This window comes from Balaenoptera physalus, assembly GCF_965194825.1.
Source record: "Balaenoptera physalus genome assembly, chromosome: 20".
In the NCBI taxonomy this organism is placed as follows: Eukaryota; Metazoa; Chordata; class Mammalia; order Artiodactyla; family Balaenopteridae; genus Balaenoptera; species Balaenoptera physalus.
In genome coordinates this window covers 25,770,536-25,794,728 of record NC_138901.1, presented here as the reverse complement: position 1 = coordinate 25,794,728, position 24,193 = coordinate 25,770,536, and the positions used below count along the sequence as shown (strand labels likewise).

The 24,193-nt window shown below is 52.6% G+C and overlaps 1 protein-coding gene and 1 long non-coding RNA gene across 2 annotated transcripts in view; both read right to left on the bottom strand.

Moving 5' to 3' along the window:
• The window catches only part of LOC309650459, a 369,298-nt gene that overhangs the window by 22,677 nt on the left and 322,428 nt on the right, over window positions 1-24,193 (bottom strand). The gene's annotated exons all lie outside the window — the stretch shown is intronic.
• HOXB13 (homeobox B13) lies at window positions 2,775-10,753 on the bottom strand. Its single transcript, XM_082442663.1, has 2 exons — window positions 10,052-10,753; window positions 2,775-9,114 (listed from the first exon to the last, which is right to left on the bottom strand). Exons 1-2 carry the CDS (start codon window positions 10,653-10,655, stop codon window positions 8,861-8,863), a joined length of 858 nt encoding a protein of 285 aa, XP_082298789.1. The 5' UTR covers window positions 10,656-10,753; the 3' UTR covers window positions 2,775-8,860.

Here is a 24,193-nt window from a genome sequence, read left to right as displayed (position 1 = left end):
TTAAAAGTTTTTAGAGTGTGTGTGTGTTTAAAGCCCCATATTCTATTTTCTGCTATCTGAATAGGGTTTTTTGTTTTGTTTTGTTTTTGTTTTTGTTTTTTTTGTAAGGGTTGGAATGTTGCGGGTAATAATTTCAATGTGTTTAGTCTGAAGCTTTTGAGGAGCAGTGTAGATGTGGCTTCTTTTACTCTAAGTCAGATTCCGCAGAAACGGTTGTACCAAATAAACACTGTAAACCCTTAACTTTCATAAACACCGCGACAGACCTAACGAAAAACTACCCAAGTGCCAAAGACTTAAGACCATTTCTGAGAAGCTCACTCCACGAGGCCTTCGCATTTATTTCTCCAAATAAACGGCTTCCTTTGAGATCGAGTTATTTCTCCTCTACAGAGCTGAGTGGAGGGGCGGGCGGGGATGTGAGAACGGAACAGCAGACTAAAATCAAAACGCCTTTCTGGAAGCTTTGCCCCCCCGCCCCTCCCTCCAATCCCGATTGCTTAGGACCCTTCTGGTCCAAATGACAAAGGTGGTCCCACTTGCCCTAAAAGATGCTGGCCGGGTCCGTGAACTTGACCCAGGCGCCCACGCCTCTTTTCCCCAAAGGTCAGACAAAGGGAGAGGGGTTGGCTGAGTTCTTTCCGGGGCCCCGAGGGCCTGGGGAATCGAAGGCTGGGGAGGAGAATGAGACAAAAAAACCTCTTCGGTCCACGTCCTCGGGCAGGTTAAAGCCAAATGGGGACGAGGGGGTGGGTTGCGTGCGGAGAGCAGTATCCTGACCGCTCAGTCAAGCCCCTTTTCCGGTTTGCTAGTGAGGACCTGCCTCCGGGCGTTTAGGAGGCCGGGAGCTTGTCGTAGGTTCGCCAGGGTTTGGTGCCTTCTCGGCCGCTCGCCGAGCCGCCTGGGCTCCTCGCGGGGAAGGAAGCCCTGCGCGCGGAGCTGCCCCGCACGAGATACAGAAGAGCCCCGCGTCTCCCGCGCAGCGCGCCCAGTTACCCTTACACTGGGTTTTGAGCCAGGAAAAGACCCCGGGATAGAGTATTTGATCCTCCCTTGCTCCGGGATCCTGGAGGAAGGAAGGAAGGTAGGAAAGAAGGAAGGGAGGGAGGGAGGAAAAACTCTAATAAGGTCTCAGCAGGCCGCTCTGAGCAGAATCCGCCGGCGGCAGGTCACTGGGAAGCACGCGCCAGGCTCCCGGGTCCCGCGGGCGGTTCCCCAGGCCAAGGATGGGGGCGGGAGGGGGGACATTTACCAAGTCTAAGCTTCCGGATCCTGGGGAGATCGAGGGCTCCGCGGGGCTCGTCGGCCGCAGGCTGGGATTGTTCCGCCCAGAGAGGGGGGCTTTTAAAATGCAGAGGCGATGCCCTAGGGATGACCTACTCCAATCTTCTCTAATAATTCCTCTGCTGTAGCTATTATTCGTTTGGTCTTTATGCATTTGTTTTTCCTGCTCATTAAAAAAATAGGGGATTTTACTACCTAAAATAAGATAAGAAAACATGAATTACGAATGAGTGAAAATGAAAGTTACATTACGTTGATCCTGACTAAATTATTGGTCTAACTTGCAATAAGGCCTCAAGAATCGGATTTTTAAAATGCAGATCTGGCGAATTTTCCGCAGAATGCAAAGATCCGAAGCTCGTTGATAAAGCAATGCAGTCTTGGGTGGGAGAGGCCCGGTCTCTGGCGTTCCGGATCCTTCCACAACACTCTTCCGCCACCTTTCCCTCCACCCCCTCCCCGTCCCGGTCCAGCTCCCCGAGGGGTGAAGGAATGTTTATGGCCTGGCTCAAGTTCAACGCCAAAACCCTGCCTGGAGGGGGAAGGGCGGCGAACTTCAACCGTCAGCCAAAGACCGAGCTCAGGTCTCAGACGGGGGCAACAGACTGGACACACCTAAGATGGGAAGCTGAGAGTCCAGGGGGGTACCGATTCCTCTCTCCGAGAGCTGTCTCCTTATCTCCTCCTGGGGCCTGCGGTGTGCCGCCAGTAGCGCCTGCACCAACATTCGGTGCGTGCGCGCCTGGGTGGTAGTGGGGCGGTCACAGCCTGAATGGGCAGGAGGCTGTCTGATCACAGCACAGGCTTCGCCCAGCGTTCAGGACCCAGTGAGAACGCCCTTGCCCTCTTCCCTACCAGCTCTGCCCCAACCAGAGCGGAGGTCCAGACCTCTCTCCCTCAGAGACCTGCCTCTTTTGTCCCCTCTCCCGAGTTTTGCTCACATCTTCCACCCGGATTTGGTATTTAAGCATCTTTCGAGGTCCTTCTCCAACACAGCCTTTTCCGGAAAGCCTCTCCATATGCCGTGGGGGGAAGGGTGAATCTTTCTCGGTCTCAGTTCCCCATGTGTAGGCATTTGGCCCACCTTACAATGTCAGAGATCACAGAATATAGTCCCCCGGTTTCAGGTCACATCTGAGGAAACAGCAGACCTAAGATCTGGCAGCAAGTGGGAGGCAGAACGAGAGGCAGGGATCAGTAGGAAGAGAGATAGTATTTCCCCTGTATCTCCTCCAGCCTTCCACTTCAGTGGAAGGTTTTGCATGCAGTAGGTACTCGATAAATGAGTGATGGAACGTGTGTTTATTCCCCTGTGGTTGCACTTATGCAAATCTGCCGGGTGCACCCAGGAAGGGTTGGGTCTAGGGAGTCTGAGTGCAGCTCTGTGACCTCAAGGGATGGCTCCAGATGGAAACAGGTGAGGAGAGGTATGTTGGGAGTGAAGGAGAGCCTTGGCTTCCTATTCTCTCTCTCTTTTTTTAAAAAATTTATTTATTTATTTATTTATTTTTGGCTGTGTTGGGTCTTCCTTGCAGTGCGCGGGCTTCTCATTGCAGTGGCTTCTCTTGCTGAGAACACAGGGCTCAGTAGCTGTGGCTCGCGGGCTCTGGAGCACAGGCTCAGTAGTTGTGGCACACGGGGGCTTAGTTGCTCCGCGGCTTGTGGGATCTTCCCGGACCAGGGCTCGAACCCGTGTCCCCTGAACTGGCAGGTGGATTCTTAACCACTGCACCACCAGGGAAGTCAGGGAAGTCCCCTTCCTATTCTCTTGCACTGGGGTAGACCACAGAGCTTAGTCCTCAGGAGCTCCTGCTTTGGGGGCCCAGCTTAGCCACTGCTGGCTGCGACACGGATCAAGTAACTTACACTTAGTCTCAGTGTCCTCGTTTTATAAAGTGGGTTCTGTCAGTGTGGGGACAGTAGCTCTGAGAAGGCATGGGCAGGAACCGGCTGGGGCTGGGAGGGTTAGGTGAGTCCAGAGTGTGTCTGTAGATTACCTTGCCCCCACCCCAAGAACAACAAGTTAGCAGTGTCAGTGGCTGAGGACATGGGCGTGTGGCCCCCTGCTGCTTCTGTGCAGGTTCTGAGTCCCTGTGCAGATGTGCCAGCCATGGGCAACACCTCTAGTCGCTCCTCAGATCCCAGCACTAACCAAGCTTCCGAAGAGGGCATAGGAACGGCAGAAGGAAGGCAGCCATCTGAGACCAAGCTGCACTGATTTATTTTTTAAAGGGCCAGAGCCTTTCCCTTAAGAGTGTGTTAATAAATCATCATTACCGGTTATCATTACGGTTAATTTTCACCCAGCTTTCAAAGTAGATGTTTTATAAAGTATTACAGTTTAAATAAGAACAACAACATAACAATAACATTAATTTTGTCTGTACCAGGATTCCATCCAGTCGGAGACAAACATAAGGTCGTATGGGGGGGCCTTGCTCTCACCCGCCAGACTCTCCCCTGCCGAGGGCGCGCAGGTCCCGCGTGCTGCGAAGCGCTTTCTTTGTCCCTTTCTGCCCAGGTGGCTGCCGGTCTCTCCAGGAACCAACGAGGAGGCGCTCCGCCGAGTGGTCTCTGCAAGAGCCTGACTCCCGCCCTTTCCTGCCCGCCGTGACCGCGGAGTCCCCCAAATTCCTGGGAGGACCCCCCCCCAGGGCTCCCTGAGCGAGTCGTCAGACTGAGAGAGCGGTAACGCCCTTGGCCCACGAATCAGCTAGTTTACCTTTTTAGAGAGAAACGCACTCTTGGAGGTAGCAAAATGAGCGGGTCTTGATCTGAGAAATAGGGGCATAACACTCTTGCTCTCTCTGCAAAGGCCAGGGCTGGAATTCAGCTGGGCCCCAAGGCCCTGAGCTGGGGCGGCGCCGACCTGAAGGTTCCAGCCTCCGAGTGGCGCAGGGCTCTGCTCGCGCACCTTAGGCTAGAGGAGGAAGGACTGGAGCGCAGCACTTGGTGCCGCCCTCCCAGCTGAGTCTGGGGCGAGGCTCAGGGAGACGGCGCACAGCCCCAGGGTCCCCACCTCGCGGCTGCGAGCCCGGAGAAGGCTGGAGTACCCCCTCCCCACTGCAGCCCGGGGCCGCCTCGTCTCCCCGCCAACCTCGGCGTCTCTGGATGGTCTTCCAGTCGCTCTGGCCCCTCCAATGCCGCTTGGCCTCCTCCCTCCTTCCCGAGGCCAGAGATGGGACCCCTTCCCTCACCTTCCTCCCTCTTCCCATAAAGAGTTGCTGAGAGTGGTGGTAGGGGCAGCGGAGACCAAAGGCCTGACACTTCAAGTTCAATGGCAAAGTCCCCGACCCGACCCTCACCTCTGGGCGCCGGCAGACTGCCTTTCCCTCCCTAACTTTCCGAGGGTGATTGAACTCTTGCTGTTCCCTGTCATTTTAGAGGCAATTTAGGGGAGGGGGACCAGTGGTGGATCTCTTTCTTCTCCGTCTGCTCCGACCACCCCCACCCGCTTTCTACACAAAAGTAACTGGTAGCCTGGAGAGGAAGAAAGGCTGGCATCAGTTCCCCATTGGATGTTTTAAAATCTCTCCCCGGGCCCAGGCCAGCGCCTGGGGGGAGGGGCGGGGTGTCCCACTCGGGTGAGAGGCCGAGGGCCGAGCCAGTGCTTTCTCCCCGCTTTCCCGGAGAGGGACTATTCAGGTGGGTGAGAATGTGGTATACATTTGTTTCCAAAACAACGGAACCTCTCCTTTCGCCCCCTCCGCAGCAGTTGCCTCCGCGCTTTATTGCCAGTTTACGGTAACGGGTTCATTTATTTAATTCACATTTGAAGCTCTGGGGTTTCTATTAGACCGGACGGGGGCGGGGGCACGGGCACAGAGGGTTTCCCCCGAAGGAAACCTAATTAAAGTGCAGCACTTAGGACCTTGAATAAAACTTTAATTAAGGGGAGGAGGGGGACTGGAGGAGGGGAGGACAGTTGGCCCCGTGTTGGAGGAGGGGAGCCGCGCCTCTCATAGAACTGGAGGGTCTTGACCTGGGCCTTTTTCCTGCCGCAGGACATCTTCTGGTCCTCGAACCACTCAGAGTAGGGGCGGCTAGCTAGGGGTGGCTGCGGAGGGGGGCATGGCGGTGCAGAGTCGCCGGCTTCTGCCTCGCGACTTCCAGGGCGGTGGGAAGCGTTTGCCAGCACGAGTAAAGGACCCCGGAGCCAGAGCCTCGGGTTCGCCCTCCGCTGGGCTGCTTCGAGAACCTAGATTCGAAAAGAGCTTCCGGAGGTCACGTCTATGCACTTCTCCACCACTACCCCCTAAGTCGGCCTCTGGAGGCCTAATAAAATCCACCTGGTTTGGAGTTGGAAGTAAGTGATTTCGGTCCTGGAGCAGCGTAGACGCGACCCTCGGATCCTGTTTCGACGTTTGCTGAGACTCAACCGGGGATGTTCTGCTCCGAGTAAGGGAGAGGGCACGGAGGGCAGCTCCGAGTAAAATTACACCTCGCTGGTGAAAAGACGCCCGGTGTATTTTCCGGAGTCTATTTGTGCGCCTCTGCGTTTATTTGTTCATGAGAATGTTGTTTGAATTTACCTATTTGTGAACGTTATAGTCAACACATTTCAGTCTAAATTTAGCAAAACCCTCTCTCCTGTAGCTTAAAATGGCCCTATTTAAAAAGCAAATAGCTACAGGCAAATACATGTAGATATATTTTGTTGTAATTTTGACACAAATTACTGAAAGATTTTTAAATGGTCGGCCTCGGTGGGAGGGGGTATAATTTGCCTCGGGAGTAAAACTGGTGTTTGGAAAGAGCTTCCATAAAAGGGTTTAATACAAAGCGAAATTTAAAAAAAAATTTTTTTGCACAGGTTCCATACAAGTAAATGAGTCGGGGGGATAAAAGGGGAGGAGAGGGGTTCGCCGCAAATTGGCCTGGCGAGGAAGATAAATATAATACTCCCGTGGAACGAAGATCTGGACCGAGGGCTGATGGCGCCGCAGCCTTGCTCCCGGGAGTCCTGGCCGCCCTGTTTTTTCACTATTCGAGATCGCTCGCTGCTCTCCTAGCCTTCCTCCTGAGTCTCTCAGCCGCTGGACCGATACATTTGCCTATACCCTGGCCCAATTCCAGGCGACTCCGGGTCCCGGCGCTCTCACACGCAGCCCCGAACTCCCCAACCCCGAAGGCCCGACGCCCCAGGCATCTGGAAGCCAGAGGCTCAGTTGAGGGGTTAAAGCCGAGCAGACCGGCGGGTTTCCCTGAAATGGCGAGCTTCTACCGGAAGGGGGCGCCCTTGTCTTTTTAATAGGCCAAACACACTGGTAGCGAAATAAATCTCTAAAATCCCAAATCTTTTGTTTGTTCTAAAATTATTGAGAGAGAATAATAGAAGAGCTCCGAAACTTTAAGGGCTTGATAGCGGAGTGGAGGAGTTAGCGCTCTGGGAGTCCAGAGTCTCGAGGCCCCTGACTCCTTAGGCCTCTACCTACGCCATCTCAGGAAGTCCAAGTGGCAACCCCTCTTGTGGCCTTTCTCCTCCCCATGTACGGAGCCGGCACCAGGGCGCTCTCTCTACCCATGGGCCTATCTGCGCTGAAGTCTCGCTCTTTCTGAAGCGGCGAGGGAGGGGGTTGCACCCACTAAGCTTGAGAACCTGCGATATTAAAAGCTCCTCGCTTGAGACTAAGCTTGAAGGAGAACGTGGAAGGCAGAAAGTAACTTCCCCTGGGCGGGATGCGATACCAGGGAGCTTAAACTGGACCACGGGGCTTGGAAGAATTGTTTAAATCACGAAATTGACACCCTCCCCTTCCCCAAGCACACGCATTCTAAGAAGACCCAGGGAAGGAGGGTGACTGCCCGTCGGGGCCTTTCCCCTCAGCCTCGGGATCCTCTTTGGTAAAAAGATTTAGAACAGTCTTCCCAACTCTTTCCCGGAAGAAGAGCCAGGACCGGGATCCCACCCGACTCGAATTCTTCGGCTGCGGCGGCCAACCCAGGGTTTCCTGGAGAAGGAGGAGCTTGCTCCGAGATGGAGCGGCCGTCGAGACCATGGCCGGGGGCCTCCCTCGGGCTGCTCGCCTCCCGCCTACTCGCTGCTCGGTGGCTCGGATCGTGGGTCCGGCGCTGGGTCCTCTCCACTTCACGCCTGTGCGCTCGATCGCCGGGAGAGTGTCTGCTGGAATCCTCCAGCCTGGGCTGCCGGAAGATCCAGCTCAAACCCGCTGATTTGCTGCGCGGCCAAGGTAGCGAGTCCCACCGGGCACAGGGCCCAGGTACAGGACATCAGGGTCCCCGGCTCTGCTAACAGCCGGTCTGCCCCAGGTTTTTGGAACTCCGCACTGTTCTCATACTGTCTACGTGGCTGCGGAAAACAGAGTTGGCGCCAGCCTGCCCTCCACCCACCCAGAATTCAGGGTATGTGGACTGAACCAGCGCAAAGTGAAAAGGAAACGAGTCTGTGCCCATTGTTTTCCCGGCTGCCTGCCGTTCCCCACTCTGAGACTGGGTCTTTGGGCTTCCGCCGCCCGTGGTTCTTTCACTCGAAAAAGAGCCTTCCGCGACTCCCAGGCCTGAGCCCCGCAAGCTCCTCGGTGTCACCGGCAGGCAAGCAGAGGAGGAATGGGTAGCGAAGGAGCCATTTTCTGTTTTTTGTTGTTTTGTTTTTCTCCTGCTGGGCTATACCAGTGTGTTTGGGACGTGCCTACCATGGATAGGCTACTATTCCCTCATTCCGTAACCGTTTGTGCCTGGGAGGGGCTCCGTCTACAAGGCCACAAATATCTATTTCATGCGGCTCCCAAATGCCCAATGAACCATGACCTCCTTGGGTCAGAACCACCAGGAACATTAAGGGAGGGTTTGGAAAGTTTTGGAGAGGAATTATCCAGGCACTTTCTCAAACCCCATTTCTCTGGAAGGAAGGAGAACAGACCCGGGAGGGCAGCTCGCTGGCTTGTTTTTCACACACGGACAAAATTGAAGAGTTGGGGATGCGGACTTCTGAGACCAGTGGGTACAACCTAGGGGATGGGCACGGAGGGAGGGAGATGCACCCTCCAGTGTTGTCCATCCTGCCAAGCTGTCATCTTAGAAAAATGCTAAAGGGGCAACATAGTCACAGGGGTGAATCTGCCATTTCTTGTCTCCTCTGCCTTCACTGGGGTGGGGATGGGCTTTGGAAATGGAAGGGGTTCCAGAGGAAGCTCTCCTGCCACCGGTCTCCTTCCAAGTTTATTTGTAATCAGCTCAATCCATGAAAGCAGTTTCTAAAGTGCTCTACAGAGCTCTAGATAGAAAATATGATACTAATTATCATGGCAACTAGTACTGGTTATGGTGATTATTGCCACTGCCAGGATGAATGATTATGACTGGGACAAGGTCCTTTGGGTGGTGTTACCTGGTGGACTGGGCTGTAACTCTGGGCCTCGCTGGCTCTCTGGGACCAATGGGGTACCCAAGCTGTCCCTGAGGAACAGCCCAGGAGCATTGGTCTGGGAAGAGTGTCACCTCTGGGGGCCTCTCAGCAGAGTCCTGGGCCCCAGCCTGGCTGTGGCAGGCTCCTGGTCTCCCCAGGATACTCCGACTTCCTCCTCCCCCCCTCCCCAAGCACAGCCAGGGAGCTCCCTCAAGGAATAGCGCTGGTTTTGACCTTGGCGAGGACCTTCTTCTCCTTGACCCGGCGATTCTGAAACCAGATGGTGATCTGGCGCTCTGAGAGGCTGGTGGCCGCCGAGATCTTGCGCCTCTTGTCTTTTGTGATGAACTTGTTTGCCGAATACTCGCGCTCCAGCTCCCGCAGCTGCCCCTTGCTGTAGGGAATGCGTTTCTTGCGGCCACGGCGGAAGGCGCAGCCGTCTGGAGGGTGCTGCGCGCTCGAGTCTGCGCGGCAGGAGAGGGAGGGAGAGAAAGACATGCTCACACCACCGCCTGGCGCAAGCTCAGGCGCAGACCCAGGCCCCACAAGCTAAGTCATCCTGCAGGAGCACTCAGGTAACCCTACAGGCATTCGTGCACTCCTGTTCCCCCAAAGCACAAGAGGACACCTCGGCTTCCAGCTCTGATCACCGCCCAGCCTTGGAAAGCGGTTTCTGCAGGCCACCCTACTCTTCACTGCCCTCACACCTGCAAGTCTGCAAACACACCCATCACACACGGCCAGACCTTTGCCCACCATCTACATATGTCCACCCTCACATGCATTTTCCAACTCTTGGCCATCCTTATAGATACTACAAGCAACTTCTGTACGGGGGGAACACATTTCTACCCCCACTCCCAACACACACACACGCACTAATGCACACACCTAAGCCATGGCTGCAGGAAATCTAAACTTCCCTTTGGAAACTGAAAAACTCATCTGAGAGAAAGTGAGGGGTTGTATTCTTTACAGAACATCCAATTTCTCTGTTCCCACTCACCCCACTGTACCCCGAGAGTTATTTGGCCCTTTTGAAGAATTAAACTGGGATCCTGCTGGGCAGGGATACCCTGAGCCCCAAACAACAGCAAAGAGAGCCAAACACACCAACATATTGAAAGGCTGGTCCCAAGGCCTCCTGGGGAGGTCAGGGGCTTGGTGGTCCTCAGGCTTCAGATAGCCCGCAGCTCAGGCCCTCACACAGACCCTCTGGGGCCTCTACCCAGGCTCTCTAACTGCCTGGACCCTCCTTCAGAGTCCTAATAGCCAACCAAGGAGAACCAAGCTCCTCCTCACCAGCCCCAAGTCTCCCTCCACCTCCTCCCAGGCAAGTGCCAGCAGGGCCTACAACCCCACACTCAGCGCCAAGGGGATCCAGAGTAGTGGGCAGTTTACCTGCAAATGCCGCCTTCCAGAAGGGACCCGGTGGGTTTTGTTCTCCCTGGCAACACATCTGGCTGTTCCAGCCACCGGTGAGGGCCCACGGCTGGTAACTGTCCACAGGCAGCAGGGAGTCATGGCGAGGCTCCCCAGGGGCGCCCAAGGTCTGCACCACCGACACATCCAGGTAACTGGCCATAGGCTGGTAGGGTCCCGGGTACCCCGGGTAGAAGGCAAACTCGGTGGGGCGGCTGGGGTACTCCTCCCCGGCCGCGGGAGTCTCCGCAGGGTAGGCGGCCAGGGTGGCCGCCTGGGCACAGGGTTTCAGCGAGCTCCGGGACACTCGGCAGGAGTAGTACCCGCCTCCAAAGTAGCCGTAAGGCACCGGAGCTGGGGACGCCCCCTGGGGCACCCCGGGGCATGGGTGGCACTGCTTTGGTGGTTCCGCAGAGCCTGGCAGATCCAGGGGGGCGTAGTTGACAGCGGGCATAAGCGTAGGCGCCGCCGCTGGGTGGCTGGTCAGTGGGGAGTGGGCGACCAGATTCCGACTCCCTCCGGCTCCCAGCAAGCCTTCGATTTCCTTGGCCCCGTCCAAGGTGGCATAATTGCCGGGCTCCATGGGGCCGAGGGTCGGCTCATGGGGTGCTGGGGGTGGGGGATACAGGGGGCACCCAGCTCGCTCTCCCCACCCAGGCCCCGGGAATCCAAAGCGTTTTAAATCGCTCCCAGCTCGCTCGGCGCCTGCATTCGCTCAGCCCGGCCGTCTTGACGCAGGAGACGCAGGTGCCCGGGCACGCGCGCTGATTGGCTGCGGCCTGGCGGAGAGAAGCTAGTAAAATCTTCATGGCAGAAATTGCGAAAATACTTTACCCCCGCTTTCTCTTTCTCTCTCTCTCTCTTTCTCCCTCTCTCCCTCTCTCTCTCCCTCTCTCTCTCCCTCCCTCCCTCCCTCTCTCTCTCCTCCCTCCCTCTCTCTCTCCCTCCCTGTCTCTCTCCCTCCCTCTCTCCCTCTCTTCCTCTCCCTCTCTCTTCCTCCCTCCCCCCCTTTCTCCTTCTCTCCCTCCCTCCCTCCCTCTCTCGGTTTTTTATTGCATTTGAAAACGAGAGAAAAGAGAGGAGGTGTCCTTTCGCTGCTTTCCAGTTTGGAGAAACCCAGCTACGTCGGGGGCGGGGGCCGGGGGGGCGGGAGTAGTGGAAGGCGGGAGAGGGGACGCGGAGCCCGCCCCACCTCGGTCGCCTCCTCTCCCTCCCTGGCTCTCTGTCTCCTGTGCTTTGGCAGGTTTAACGAGAGAATAAAAAGCTCTCCCTATAAAGTGTCCATCTCGTGGGGGGAAGGGGAGTCGGGGGTGGGGCCGGGAGGCCGCTCTGGGCCTGAAAGGGGAACCCGGGAATGTGCCTGAGTCAGAGGAGGCTGGAAAATGGGGATTAAGGGGTATTTCTGGAAGCCCTTTGCTTTGAGTCCTAGGTACTAGCATCCCAGTTCACTCCAGGTGCCCCTTCCATCCTGGATGCGCAGTAATAAGCTGCTCCCGGGCCCGGGGAAGTGCCTGGGACTTCTCTTCCCCAGGGACTCCAGTTTCTGCCCAGAAAGCTCCGGATTCGGAGAGGGGTGGGAGGGAGAGGGAGCGGGACACGTGCTCCAAAGAAGGAGACTTGAGAACTGGAGACGCTAAACGTTCAGACCTAAAGTGGAAATGGAGCTTCTGGACCTGGCTGTAAAAGGGGGTCTGGATTTCCATTTCCCCTATCTGCTTCCTCCAGGCTTTACATTTTCTTAGAAGGAAAAGGAGATGGGAGAGGGAGCCCCAACCACTGGAGGAATTGCCTGAGGCCTCTCTGTTGGGGCCTATTGTGCAGTGCAAGGCAGAAGACCCAAACCAATTTGTTTCACAGATCTGTCTTCAGAGGTTTTCTGTTTCCACCACTACCCCTCCCAAATCAAATCCTTCTGGGTTCACTTTTTCTAGAACTCACAGTTTTTCTGGAGAAGACAGGAACTTTTGCATTCTACACCAGGGTCAAGGCAATTATATAGAACAGACCACCCTGCACTCTAGGTGGGCTCAGCCGTGCCCCCTCACCAACCTGAGTCTGAACTTGAGCCATTTTTTGGGAAAGGGCCCATGCAAACTGGAGTTGCCCCACGTTGTAGGGCTGTAGTGAAGATGATAGATCACCCTCAATGAACACTGCTAATAAATGAAGACGCCAAGCATGAAATCCTCAATGGATTTTGTTGTATTTGAAAACAACGTGAGAGAAAAGGGAGATGTCTCTTTGATGCTTTCCGGTTTCTTATTACAGCCCCTTGTTTGTCTGATTATGAAAGGCAGAAATACCGGGATTTTTACCTAAAGACTAAGAATTTTTTTTACTGGTTTTTGCTTGGTAGATGACAGCACAGGCATGAATAGATCCCTAAATTTTAAAAATAGACCAATCAATTCCATTTCTGGGAATATACCCAACAGAAATGAATGTTTATGTTCATCAATAGGCATGTACTAAAGTGTCCAAAACAGCTTAATTTATTATAGCTCAAAAATAGAAACAACCCAAATGTCCGTCAATAGTAGAATGGGCAAATAACTTGTACTATAATTAAAGAATGGAGTACTAAACATCAATTTAAAAAAAAAAGACTGCTACACACAACATAAGTTGCACAGATAGGTGGGTGAAAGAAGCCAGACACAAAAGAGTAACTTTTGTATGATTCTATTTCTATGCAGTTCAAGAATAGCCAAAATCAATCTATGGTGATAGAGGTCAGAAGAGATTACCCTGCGGAGGGGAGCTCCTGACAGGGAGGTGATGTAAGGAAGCCTTCTTGGGGGCTGGAAATGTTCTCAATCTCAATCTATATGCCACTTACATGGGTGTGTTCACTGTGAAAAAATTCAAGATGTACACTGGCTATTTCTTCACTTTACATCAGCCTATCTATTTTTTAGAAGGAAAAATAATTGAATACAAAAATTTAAAGAGGGCTTCCCTGGTGGCGCAGTGGTTAAGAATCTTCCTGCCAATGCAGGGGACACGGGTTCGATCCCTGGTCCGGGAAGATCCCACATGCCACAGAGCAACTAAGCCCGTGCGCCACAGCTATTGAGCCTGTGCTCTGGAGCCCACGAGCCACAACTACTGAAGCCCACGTGCCTAGAGCCCGTGCTCCACAACAAGAGAAGCCACCGCAGTGAGAAGCCACCACAGTGAGAAGCCTGCGCACCGCAATGAAGAAAGCCTGCGCGCAGCAACAAAGACCCAGCACAGCCAAAAATAAATAAATTTATTTTTTTTTAAAATTAAAGATTCATAGCAACACTGTCTGCAACTGTTCGTTTTGGATATTAGTGTTCTTATCTGTGTCCATGGAAATAAGCAGCTAAATGCATGTAACTCTGCATCATTGTGGAATGCAGAGATGACCAACTCAAGCTTTGCCCTGGAGAAGCTCACCAGCTGTGCTGGAGACCCCTATGTAAACAGATATATTTCAATACAAGCAAATACTATGGGGGTGTTGTTTATGTTTTACTCTACAATTTATTTATTTTTTAAATATCTTTAAGGCACTTTTAAAAATAAATTTATTTATTTATTTTTGGCTGCGTTGGGTCTTCGTTGCTGCGCACGGGCTTTCCTCTAGTTGCAGTGAGTTGGGGGCTACTCTTCATTGCGGTGCGCGGTCTTATCGAGGTGGCTTCTCTTGTTGCAGAGCACCGGCTCTAGGCACGTGGGCTCAGTAGTTGTGGCGCGGGCTCTAGAGCACAGGCTCAGTAGTTGTGGCGCTCGGGCTTAGTTGTTCTGCAGCATGTGGGATCTTCCCGGACCAGGGCTTGAACCCGTGACCCCTGCATTGGCAGGCGGATACTTAACCACTGTGCCACTGGGGGAGCCCTCCTCTCCAATTTATTTAGCATCTAGTAGATACCAGGGAACAGTTCTGGATATCATATTATTAACATATGAGCATGTGCTCCCATTTTCTGTACATGTTTATGTATTTGCAACAATCTATGACCTATCATAGACCTCAACTGGAGTCAGCTAACGTAAGGTTGCCTCCTTATCTGTAAAAATTATCTGTCTCCTCAAAGGCACAATAATTTCTACCTCACGGAATGCTGTGAAGATTAAATGAGACTTTGCACATGAAAACATTTTCTAAACTGAATAAATGAGTTATATTTCTGTTTCTGTATGTGTATCTGTTTCTAATGAACTACAAGGCACCTGTTTTTATTTGAAAAGAAAAGGGCAGTTTCTCTAAAGAGTATTGGTCACTTCTCACTTGCCTCTTTCAGCCTCGAGTAAGCCTGCGGTTCCCACATAGAGAACCTGGGGCTCAGTGCCTCCATATCCTCCCTGGGCTCTACAAGAGTTCAGTGCTGAAGTTTAGGACAACCCAGGCGTCCTGACCTCCCCGCCGGCCTGGGCTGAACCAGCCCTTCCCCCAGCCCCACAGACTCCTTTGTGTCCTGCTGGGAGCCTCCAGGCAGACCCTCAGGACCCCTGAGCCTCCCTCGAATCCCAGCCCCCTTTACTGATCCAGCCAAACGCGTTGAAAGCCTCAGCTGCTCCTTTACATACCGGCCAGACACCTCCAGGAAGGTCAAGGCCAAGTTGAAAGTTAAGAGTCTGTTTACCTCCGGGAGCCCATTCAGCGCGGCCCCACAGACCGCCTGTGACCTTTACAGCCAGGCCTTTGAGCGCGGCCGCCTCGCCCCCGGGGGTTCCGGCCACGGGGACTTGGCACCTCCTTGTCAGCTCCCGCCCCTCCCGGGCTCGGGACCGCCGACGAGGGGGAGGGGGCGAGAGAAGCCCACCAACCCCACTTGGGGCATTTGTTAAATTATGGTTTATTTTTTGTAAAGCAAAGCGAGCGCCCGGTGCCTTCGTCCTCCCACCTGGAAGAATGTACGTGGTCGCGACGACCGCGGCCTTCAGGGAGGTCGTGATGAAAAATGAGAATTTATTTGCAGCGGCAACGCTTCTTTTTCTGGAAAGGTTGGGGCTCCGCTGGCCTGCCAGAGTGTGCGGGCCTGGCCGAACTGCTTGAGGAGGTCGCATACTTCTCTCGGTTTCAGGAAAATGGCCTAATGCGGTGCGCTCCTTTCTTTGGGCTTTTCTTCCGTTCCTTTTCTTTCTGGCTGTATGTTCTCTCATCTGTCTTTTGTCTTTTGGAATCTTTCTTTTCTTTTTATAGTTGTGTTTTTCTTTCTGCCTTTCTTTCCTTTAATTTTGATTATCTTGCCTTTGGGGCCGTTTTGTTTTCTTTCTTTCTTCTCGTCTTTACTGCTTACTTTCTCCCGACCCCCCCACCCCCGTTTACCTTTATTTTCCCCTTGGTTCCTTTCTCCCTCTCTGTCACTTACACTGTTTTCCTTTTGTTTGCTTCTTCATCCTCTCACTTTTCTTTCGTTTTCTCCTTTTTCCTTCCCTCCTCCTTTTCTGTCTTTCCCTCTTATCTAGTTCTTTATTTTTTTCCTGTTTTTTCTCTCTTATTTCCCTTCTTACTTTTCTCTACCCCCTTTCCCGGCCCTCTCAATTTTCCATTGTTCTTCTCCAAAGTCTGCACGGGGCCTGCCCACAGCTCCCCGCGGCCGGAGCCTGCCCTTGGCGGGGCGGCCTTGCAGGGCGCTCCTAGAGCGGCGTCGCCAGCCCGAGCCCGCCAGCGGCGAGAACGACCAGGCCCGACTGGGGATGACAGGCGACCCGGGCCCTTCTCCCTGAAAAGAAGTCAGGTGGGGCCTGGACGGGCCTCAGAGGAAAACCTTTTGGACAAAATGACCGGCGGAGTCTGGGAGCTACGAGAACCAGAGAGTGGAGGCCTGACTGGTCAGGAGGAGGCCACTCTCACCTCCGCGTCCCTCTTGCCCGGGCAGCCCTGCGACATCCTTGGGCTTAGGACCCTCTCAGGACGAACCTAAGTGCTTCGGAGGCGGAGGCTGAGGGATCCAGCTATTAGTCCGTAAATTAGAGCCGATCGTGGCCTCCACCACCCAGCAAGTGGATCTGAGGAGCAATGGAAGAGGGTCTGCTAAGGGGAGAAGCTAGTGCCAGCCACATGGCCGCCGCCACCGTCCTGATGGCGCCGAGAAACCGGAGAAGCGGTGAGCCGGGGAACGTGAGCGGGGTCCAGAGCCGAGGGAGGGAGGCGGGGAGTGCGAAGGGATGGGAGTAAATCTGTGGGCGCTGAACAGCCGGCTGCTCCTGGCCTGCCACGTGTGTGCATGCCGGGTTGGAAGGTCTGCTGGCCCAGAGACCCCAGCCCCCCTTCAGACCGTGCACTCTACTGGGAGGGCGACCTCGATCACGCGCCTGCAGCCCCAGTCCAGAGAAGACCAGGCGCATCCGGCCCCAGCCGTCAGGAATGTTGGGCCTAGAGGGCCGCACTGAGGGGCTGCAAGGTTCAGGCAAGGTTTTGATCTAGCTCGGAGTGGTGGGCAAAAGTCATCTCCCCTCTCTGCGCCTCCGTTTTCCTATCTGCCGTGTGTAAGAAGGGAAGCGTTGGACCAGCTGCTCTTTAAGTCCGCATCAGTGTTCACTTTGGGCACAAGAGTGGCGCAGGGCAGGCGGAAGCAGGGAAGGGAGCGCTCCTGGAGGTTGAAGGCCTCAGTGTGGAGGAAAACCGTGGAGAGAGCCAGGAAGAGGCCTCTAGGCTTGCTGCTGAGTATTCCGCGCAGGTCTAGAGGGCGGGGCGCAGTTTTTAGGTCCTTGAGGGAACGAACCCAGCCCCTCGACCCGGCCTCTGCGAGGCAACCGTTATGGGACGATCAGCCCTAGGGTGTAAACTCCGCAGTAGCCCATTAAATGGGACAAAATTGGTGCAGGAGATCACCTCCTCCACCCTCACACTGTAGTTCCCCGGAGCCCTCCAGCCTCCTCACCCCCTACACACACTTGGGAGCGGATCCTCAAATCCCACTCATAAAGGTGGGATCCTCAAGTGAGAGCCCACGGCCAACGTCTTTGGGGTTTGCAGCAGCTTCCAGGGTCCTGGGAGACTCAGCTTCCTTTGTTCCAGCCCCTGGGATCCTGCATGGGGCTCAGGAATGGGGAATATATCAACAAACCTACCTGCAAATTCAAGAAAGCAATCTGAGTCACAACCCGCCCCCACCCCCCATCTCCACCTTGTTTTTTCCCTCAGGGAATGTGAATGTAGGTGATAATTACCAGGATAAATTCTGGCTACCCATGTATAGACTCTGCTAAGTTTTCACTCCTGAAATCAAGAGGAATGTCAGCAATGAGGCCCTGGCCCCTCCAGTCCCAAACCTGCCTATTTGGCCTGAACTGGAGCTGTAGTTTTGAGGTTTAGGGGAAAGTACAGTTTGAGAGATTTGATTTCTTTCTTGCTCTGATTCCCTCATTCCCCTTGCTGAGAGATCTGAGACCCTTCCAATGGCCCAGGACTAGACCATCCTGTGGCCCTCTTCCCTCCACCACCACCATAGCAAAAGCTTTTCCCTTTTCCTCTCACTGAGTTATCTGTTCCAAGAAACAAAGTTGGGAGAAGAGAAAGGCAAGCATTTCACACACACGCACACACCATGGAGCAGAGGAAAATGGCCCATAATCCATGCCTTCTAAGGCCTGTCCTGTCCATGGTGCTCATGGGTTACCATGACCAAGATGGGAGGGAAAGATGCCACAAAAAACTACCTTCTTAGAATTCAAGAAAGCCTTGAAAATAACCCTTCTGCCTCCAAGAGCGTCTGGCTGTACACACACACACACACATGCCATCTGCCCTTCTGAATCCCAGCCTCAGCCTGAGATGAACATTGGGTAGTTCCTTGTTACCACCTGAGGACTCTGACCTGGAGGAAAGCCCATCTCATTCACGCCCCCAAGGTTCTGGACTGGCCATTTATCCCAGACCCTGACTCCTTATGAGGCCGGAGGAATCCGTCCAATTGTCTACAGTGTTACCCTAAACGTCCAGAGCTGATATTGGGCCACACATAGGGAACTCCATCAAAGTGAGATTTGGGATTGGTGCAGAGCTCTGGGCTCATAATCTGATCAGCTCTAGGTCACTTGGGCTTAAACTAGTGCTTCTTCACCTCTAGCCTCCTTCAGAGGTTTTCTAAGAGTTCTGAGAGGGTAGACAGAGTGTCTTTCACTTTAAATGGGAAAATCACCCACTAAAAGTTTTTTTTTAATATTTGGCCTCCATAGAGTCCATAGCTTTATCCATGATTGGAAGGGATTGTGGCTGCTATTGTCCCCAGATGCCAGAAATTTTTCCCCAGAGACATGAAAATCTTTGCTCTCCCCTCACATTGCTTATATGGCCACGGTAGGGCTTGAGAGGAGATTCCAATCATAGAAGCTCCAGGTGTAGAAGGCAAATCAGGAGCTAAGGATCTAGAAGTTTAGAATAGGAAGCCTCAAATCCCCTAGTTACCCAAACTAGTCAGTTGGCATTTGGAATTGGAGGATCCTTAGAGATCATTCAGTTCTAGCCAGCTATGTGCTCAAGTAGCAGGGTGACAGATGCTGAGGAAAAGAAGCTCTCTTGCCTAAGTCAGAATGACTTGACCTCAGGAAACTGATAGCCAGTTCTGTGGGTCCAGGCAGCTCTGTGCTGCCACAGTGGGAGCAGGAGGAGGGATGAACACTGACATTAGATGGTTATGGCAGCTGGATGTGATGTTGGAACTTCCAGTGATGCCCTGACTATCCCTCTCATGCCTCCCCCAGGCAGACAGGGGACTTTTGAGTATGTAGAAGCCTCACAAGTTCAGGGTGGTTTTCAAGTCTCAGCTCCCTGTCTAGCAGGTCCTACACGGCCAAAGCTTGGTCACAAGGGCAGCCTGTCCCAGGCTGAGGGACTGCTGGTCTGGCTGTTCCATCTCCTCTAGGCAAGGCCAGGGCTCCAGTTTCTTATTCCTGAGGTCAGTCTGGAAACTTTCCAGAGCAACAAGGCTCAGCCCCAGAGGCCCAGATGGGGGCCTGAGGAAGAGCCATGGGAAGCAGACCATATCTTTCCACCCCTCCAGTCCCTCAGTATCCCCCAGGATCTAGCACAGGCCCAACCCGGATCTGCAGCTGCCTGTGTGTATTGTGTGTATGGAGGTGATGCAGACAGGGGCTGGGGATGCTCTCCGTCCTTGGCTTGGAACCCCCCACTAGCCTACCTTTGGGTTCTGCCGCATTTATCCCCTGCTCGCCCGCCCCATCTGCGTGGTTTTTCTAGCTCAGGAATCACCAGTCCCAGGGATGCAGGCCAAGCCTTGGACCAGGGGAGGTGCAGATGGACCGTGGACCTCGTCCCTGGGGGGCCCTTCATGGCCTGAGACCCGTGCGTGTTAGGCGGGCTAGGCGGCTCCCAAGGGAACCCAACAACTCTCCACCAAGACGAGGGGCAGCCTAAGGACTTTCCCGCTTTTGCCCAAGAGCCTTAATTCCCTTCCGTGCCTGTGTGTAAACACTTGGTCGGGCAGATTTTTCAGTAATACGGCGGATCCAGCTGAGGTTTGTCCGCCCGCCCGCGCCTGGCAAAGCGGCCCCGTTGGCGGCTGAGGTCTCTAACCTCAAAGGCACAGCTGGAGAGCATGGGAGCCAGACCGCCCTTCCACCCAGAGACTTAGGTGCACCTTGCCCTCCAGGGATCCCTCACCTTCAGGCAGAGGTTCTACCTCAAGATGGAAGTTCTCGCTGGACCAAAACCCGCTTAGAGCGTTGGAGAGCAAAGCGCGGCCGCCTGCCCGACCCGGGTTTGCGACGCAGCCTCCCTGGACGCCGCTTTGGCCGGCACCTCGCGCCCCTACCTCCCTGCGCGTTGCCCCTCGGGCTTCTTGGGGCGTCTCCTTCAGAATCCTCATCATCGTCGTCACTCATGTGCGGGTGTGCCAGGGAGTGTAAGCGCTCTGTATGTACCTTTCATTTAATCCTCACAGCAATAGAACTGGGTAGAGGGCAATTGTTACTCTCGTTTTGTAGATAAGAGAACTGAAGTTTAGGAGATTAATTTGTCCAACTTCAAGAGGCTAATAAATAATGAAGCCTGGACTCCAACATGGGTCTTTATGGCACCAAATCCAGGCTTTGACCATTTCACTTTCTCTTCCCTATTCAAGCACCAAGTCGTTTCCAATTTTTAAAATGGAAATAAATCCCATTTAAAAGTACAAACTGATACAAGTAGACTTGAGATATTTGAGAAGTTATTAAAGGAAAAAGGAGGAAATAAATGGATTGCGGAAAAATAAAATACTGACTCCAAAATAAAGGAATCCTTTAACACACACGCATTTTTTAAAATTGAGGCATACTTGATGTACAATATTATACAAATTTCAGGAACACGCAGTAATTCTTCTATGTATTCCCTGTGACTTCTAAAACTGCAAAGTTAGGGACTAAGCTCAGCCTGCTTATGCCTACCCCTCTCCTACCACCCTGTTTCACTTCGGAGCTCAGTCCATAAGACCAAGGAGGGAGCTATGCCTGGAGTATTCACCTATAGCTAAAGCCCCTGAGACTCAAACTCCTCAGTGTCTGTTGGCCCCATTGCCCACACCCATAACACTGCAGAGAAGAAAAACGATGGGACCAGTCTGGTGCTAAAACGCTTTCCAATCCTGCTCTCTCCCTGGGGAAAAATGGGTGTTTGGTGAGCCTGAAGATTCTGAACTTGATTCCATGAGGGTTCTCAAAGGCTCACCCCTTGATATTGAGGGTGAAAGTTGGTGTGTGTGTTTGTGTGTGTGTGGTTTTTCTGGGATGTGGATCCACAGCCTTATTGATTTGTTTTCTAGTGGCAAATTTCACATATACAGAAAAGTAAACAGTAAAAATAAAAAGTAAATTTCACACATACAGAAGAGTATAATAACCCCTTAAACTCATCATTCAGTGTCAACAATTAACAACTCAAAGCGAATCTTATTTCAGTTTTTTTCTGGAGTATTTTAAAGCATGTCCCAGACATCATTTCATCCAAAAATACTTTGGTTTGAATCCTTAACAGACAAGGACTTCTTTCTTTTTCTTTTCTTTCTTTTTTTAACAGAACCTTCATGCGATTATCACACATAACAAAATTAACAATAATCTCTTAATACTATCCATGTTTCAGTTTCCTCAGTTGTCTCAAAATTTGTCTATTTACAATTAGTTTACTCAAATCATAATCTAAATAAAGTCACACATTACATTTGGTTGATATGTCTCAACTTTCTTATGGCAGTCTCCTGGTCTCCTTTTTTTCATACCATTTGTTTATTTAAAAACCTAGGTCAGGGACTTCCCTGGCGGTGCAGTGGTTAAGAATCCGCCTGCCAATGCAGGGGACACGGGTTCAAGTCCTGGTCCGGGAAGATCCCACATGCCGCAGAGCAACTAAGCCCGTGCACCACAACTACTGTGCCCGAGTACCACAACTACTGAAGCCCAAGCGCCTAGAGCCCGTGCTCTGCAACAAGAGAAGCCACCACAATGAGAAGCCCGCGCACCGCAATGAAGAGTAGCCCTTGTTCGCCGCAACTAGAGAAAGCCAGAGCTCAGCAACGAAGACGCAACGCAGGCAAAAATAAATAAATTAAAATAAATAAATTAAAAAAAAAAAACCCGGGTCAACCATATTCCCAAAGGTATTGGTCATCTTCAAAAAACATTACTGTTCTATGTTAGACCAAACAACTTATTCTTACAGGTTTCTGCTGCACTGTCTAGGGCAACTGGCTGCGGACAGGAGAGCTGCACAGTTTCCTGTACCCCCTCCCAAAGAAAATGGAGCTGGGCCAGGCAATGCCCCTCCCCCACAGGCCATATTCTGCACCCCTTTGGTTCCCTTATTGTCCTTGGAATGGGGGACCTCCCTCCCTCTCCCATTCCCAGGCAGCCAAGAATGGGATCCTCTGATGAGTCTGTGGATTATCCAGGTTTTGAGGAGTGTCAAAGACTGATACACAGCTTCAGATCTAGAGGCAAGATTACTGCCACTGTGGCAGGACTGTCCAGTCCCTTCCTTGGGGGTGCCCCCAGAAGCCTCCATGCTTCCCAAGGGAACCAAAGAGCATGGTCTGTTTCCAGGGTGCAGTGGCCAGACTTGCTTTGCCATATCTTACTCTTTCCTGCCCCTAGGGCATTATTGACATGGGGAGCTTGAACTTCACTCCCTGCTCTGGCACATGATGCCAGCTGTGTGTCCTTGGGCTGGCCATCTCTCTCCAACCCTCAGTCTCCTCATCTGTAAAGTGGGAGTGATTGTCTCTGCCCAGCCTTCCACACAGGGCTTCTTGGAGACAATAAAGATGAGGGAAGTGGAGATTCTGTATAAAGATTACAACATACATATAATCAACAGGTTGTTTCTCTCATATTTGGTGGTGTCCGAGGAGAATGTGAGGATTTCTACTAGGGGAAGAGGAACCAACCTACAAGCTTGTTCTGGTCCCACGTCTATGGAGAAGCACCTCCATACACATACAGCAATGCCCCCCCCCCACCTCCAAACTAAGAAGAGATCTGGGCTTGGTGGTGCCCAGCCGGAGAAGCTGTGACCTCCTGGCATGGAGAAGAGTACCATGATGCCGACTTCTCTTTCCCAGGAACTGCCAAGGAGCCTGGAGCTAGGATTTTGTTTCATCCCTGAACCCCTTCCCCACTGCCCACACCACTTCCCTCTTTCCAGGGCTCCCAGCTTTGGTGCCTCAACCACCCCAAAGCCCCAACTCATCTCCAAGAGGAAGTCCAGGAAACACTGTCCGGGCCCTGGTTACAGGAGCTGAAGAGGGCCCAACTCAGCTGCAATAAATGGGCTCTACCCTTCCAAGCTGAAGTCCCCCACCCCCCGACTTTGCTCTCTGGGACCTGGTGAGAGGGAATCTCCATGAGCCAGTGCAGAATGCAGTGCAAACATCATTGAAGAGCCCTCACATTTTTCATTTCCAAACTACACTTAGCTCATAAAAAGCTGGTGAACGTAATAAATTATCCCCTGCAGAACATGGTTTTAATTAATTATTGGGTTATTCAAGGTGACTCATGTGTGAAATGCAATTTGCCCTCGTAAACTGAATCTCACATAATCCATTCAGAGTAACAGGCTGCTTGTGATCCTCTCCAGAGACTTACACAAAACTCATATTTATCCTTCGAAGGTCTTGGGGTGAAATAAAAGTGTGACTTTAGCTTAAAGAGAGCTTCCTCAGCCGGACAGCGGTACTAAGAGATTTAGTCTTGTTTTTCCAACTGCTGATTTGACAGGGTTTCTTTCTTAGAAAATCTGGTGTTTTGTGTACACGTGCACACATGCACATTTATGTATATTAGCCACTTGTTTTGCAATGTCTGCAAAGGACACGGGAAGCCATCTCATTGCAGAATAGAAATGTATGCTGAATTTTGCTTCAACTAACCTGGCATCTGCTGGTCCTCCTACTGCCGGGGCCTCTGAAATTCAGTGTTTATCATCCAAGATTCATGTTTGCCGCCTATCATGAGGTCTCTGCTGTGCAAGCACAGAATTGCTCTTGTCTAGGATTTACACTCCTTTCTGTTTAACTTAAAAGCCCTTTACCCCAGGCCCCACACCTACAAAACAGGCTCCTTCCCAGAACGAGTGTGGAATCCCCATAGAGCCATTAGCACTGCAGGGCTGGTCCATAGCATCAGGGAGGCTACATTTTTTAGACTTTTTTGAGTGGGGCTGGGGAGCTGGACGTGTTCATTTAAAGAGAGTCTGGAGGTATAGTGGGTGTGGGGAGCAGTCTGGCTACTCTGAGCAGTGATACGTGTTTGCTAGGCTCCTTCCCCAGATCAAGGCAGTGCTAGTGGGAGGCAGGGAGGGGAGTAGAGGGACAGGGGTCCAAGGTCGATTTAAAGCCCCCCCACCCAGAGTTCAACCAAGAAGAGGTGGGAGATTCTGGCACTGTGTCTGGGTTCCTGCCCTAGGGAAGAGTGGGGGTCTTTAGGGGGGGAAGAAAGGAGGGGGAGATTTAAAAAGAAGAGCAGGGTGATGTGTTTTCTCTTAGTCTTGGTCTGGCCCCTGAGTTGAGCTTGGAGGCTCTGCCAGGGGACCTGTACTGAGCCAGATCGGAGCCAAGAGAGGCCTCCCCCAGCTTGTTTTCTTTTCCCTTTTGCCTCCTTTAATTTCCTTCCTTGATTTGGACGCCAGAATTTATTTTTTTTTAGGAA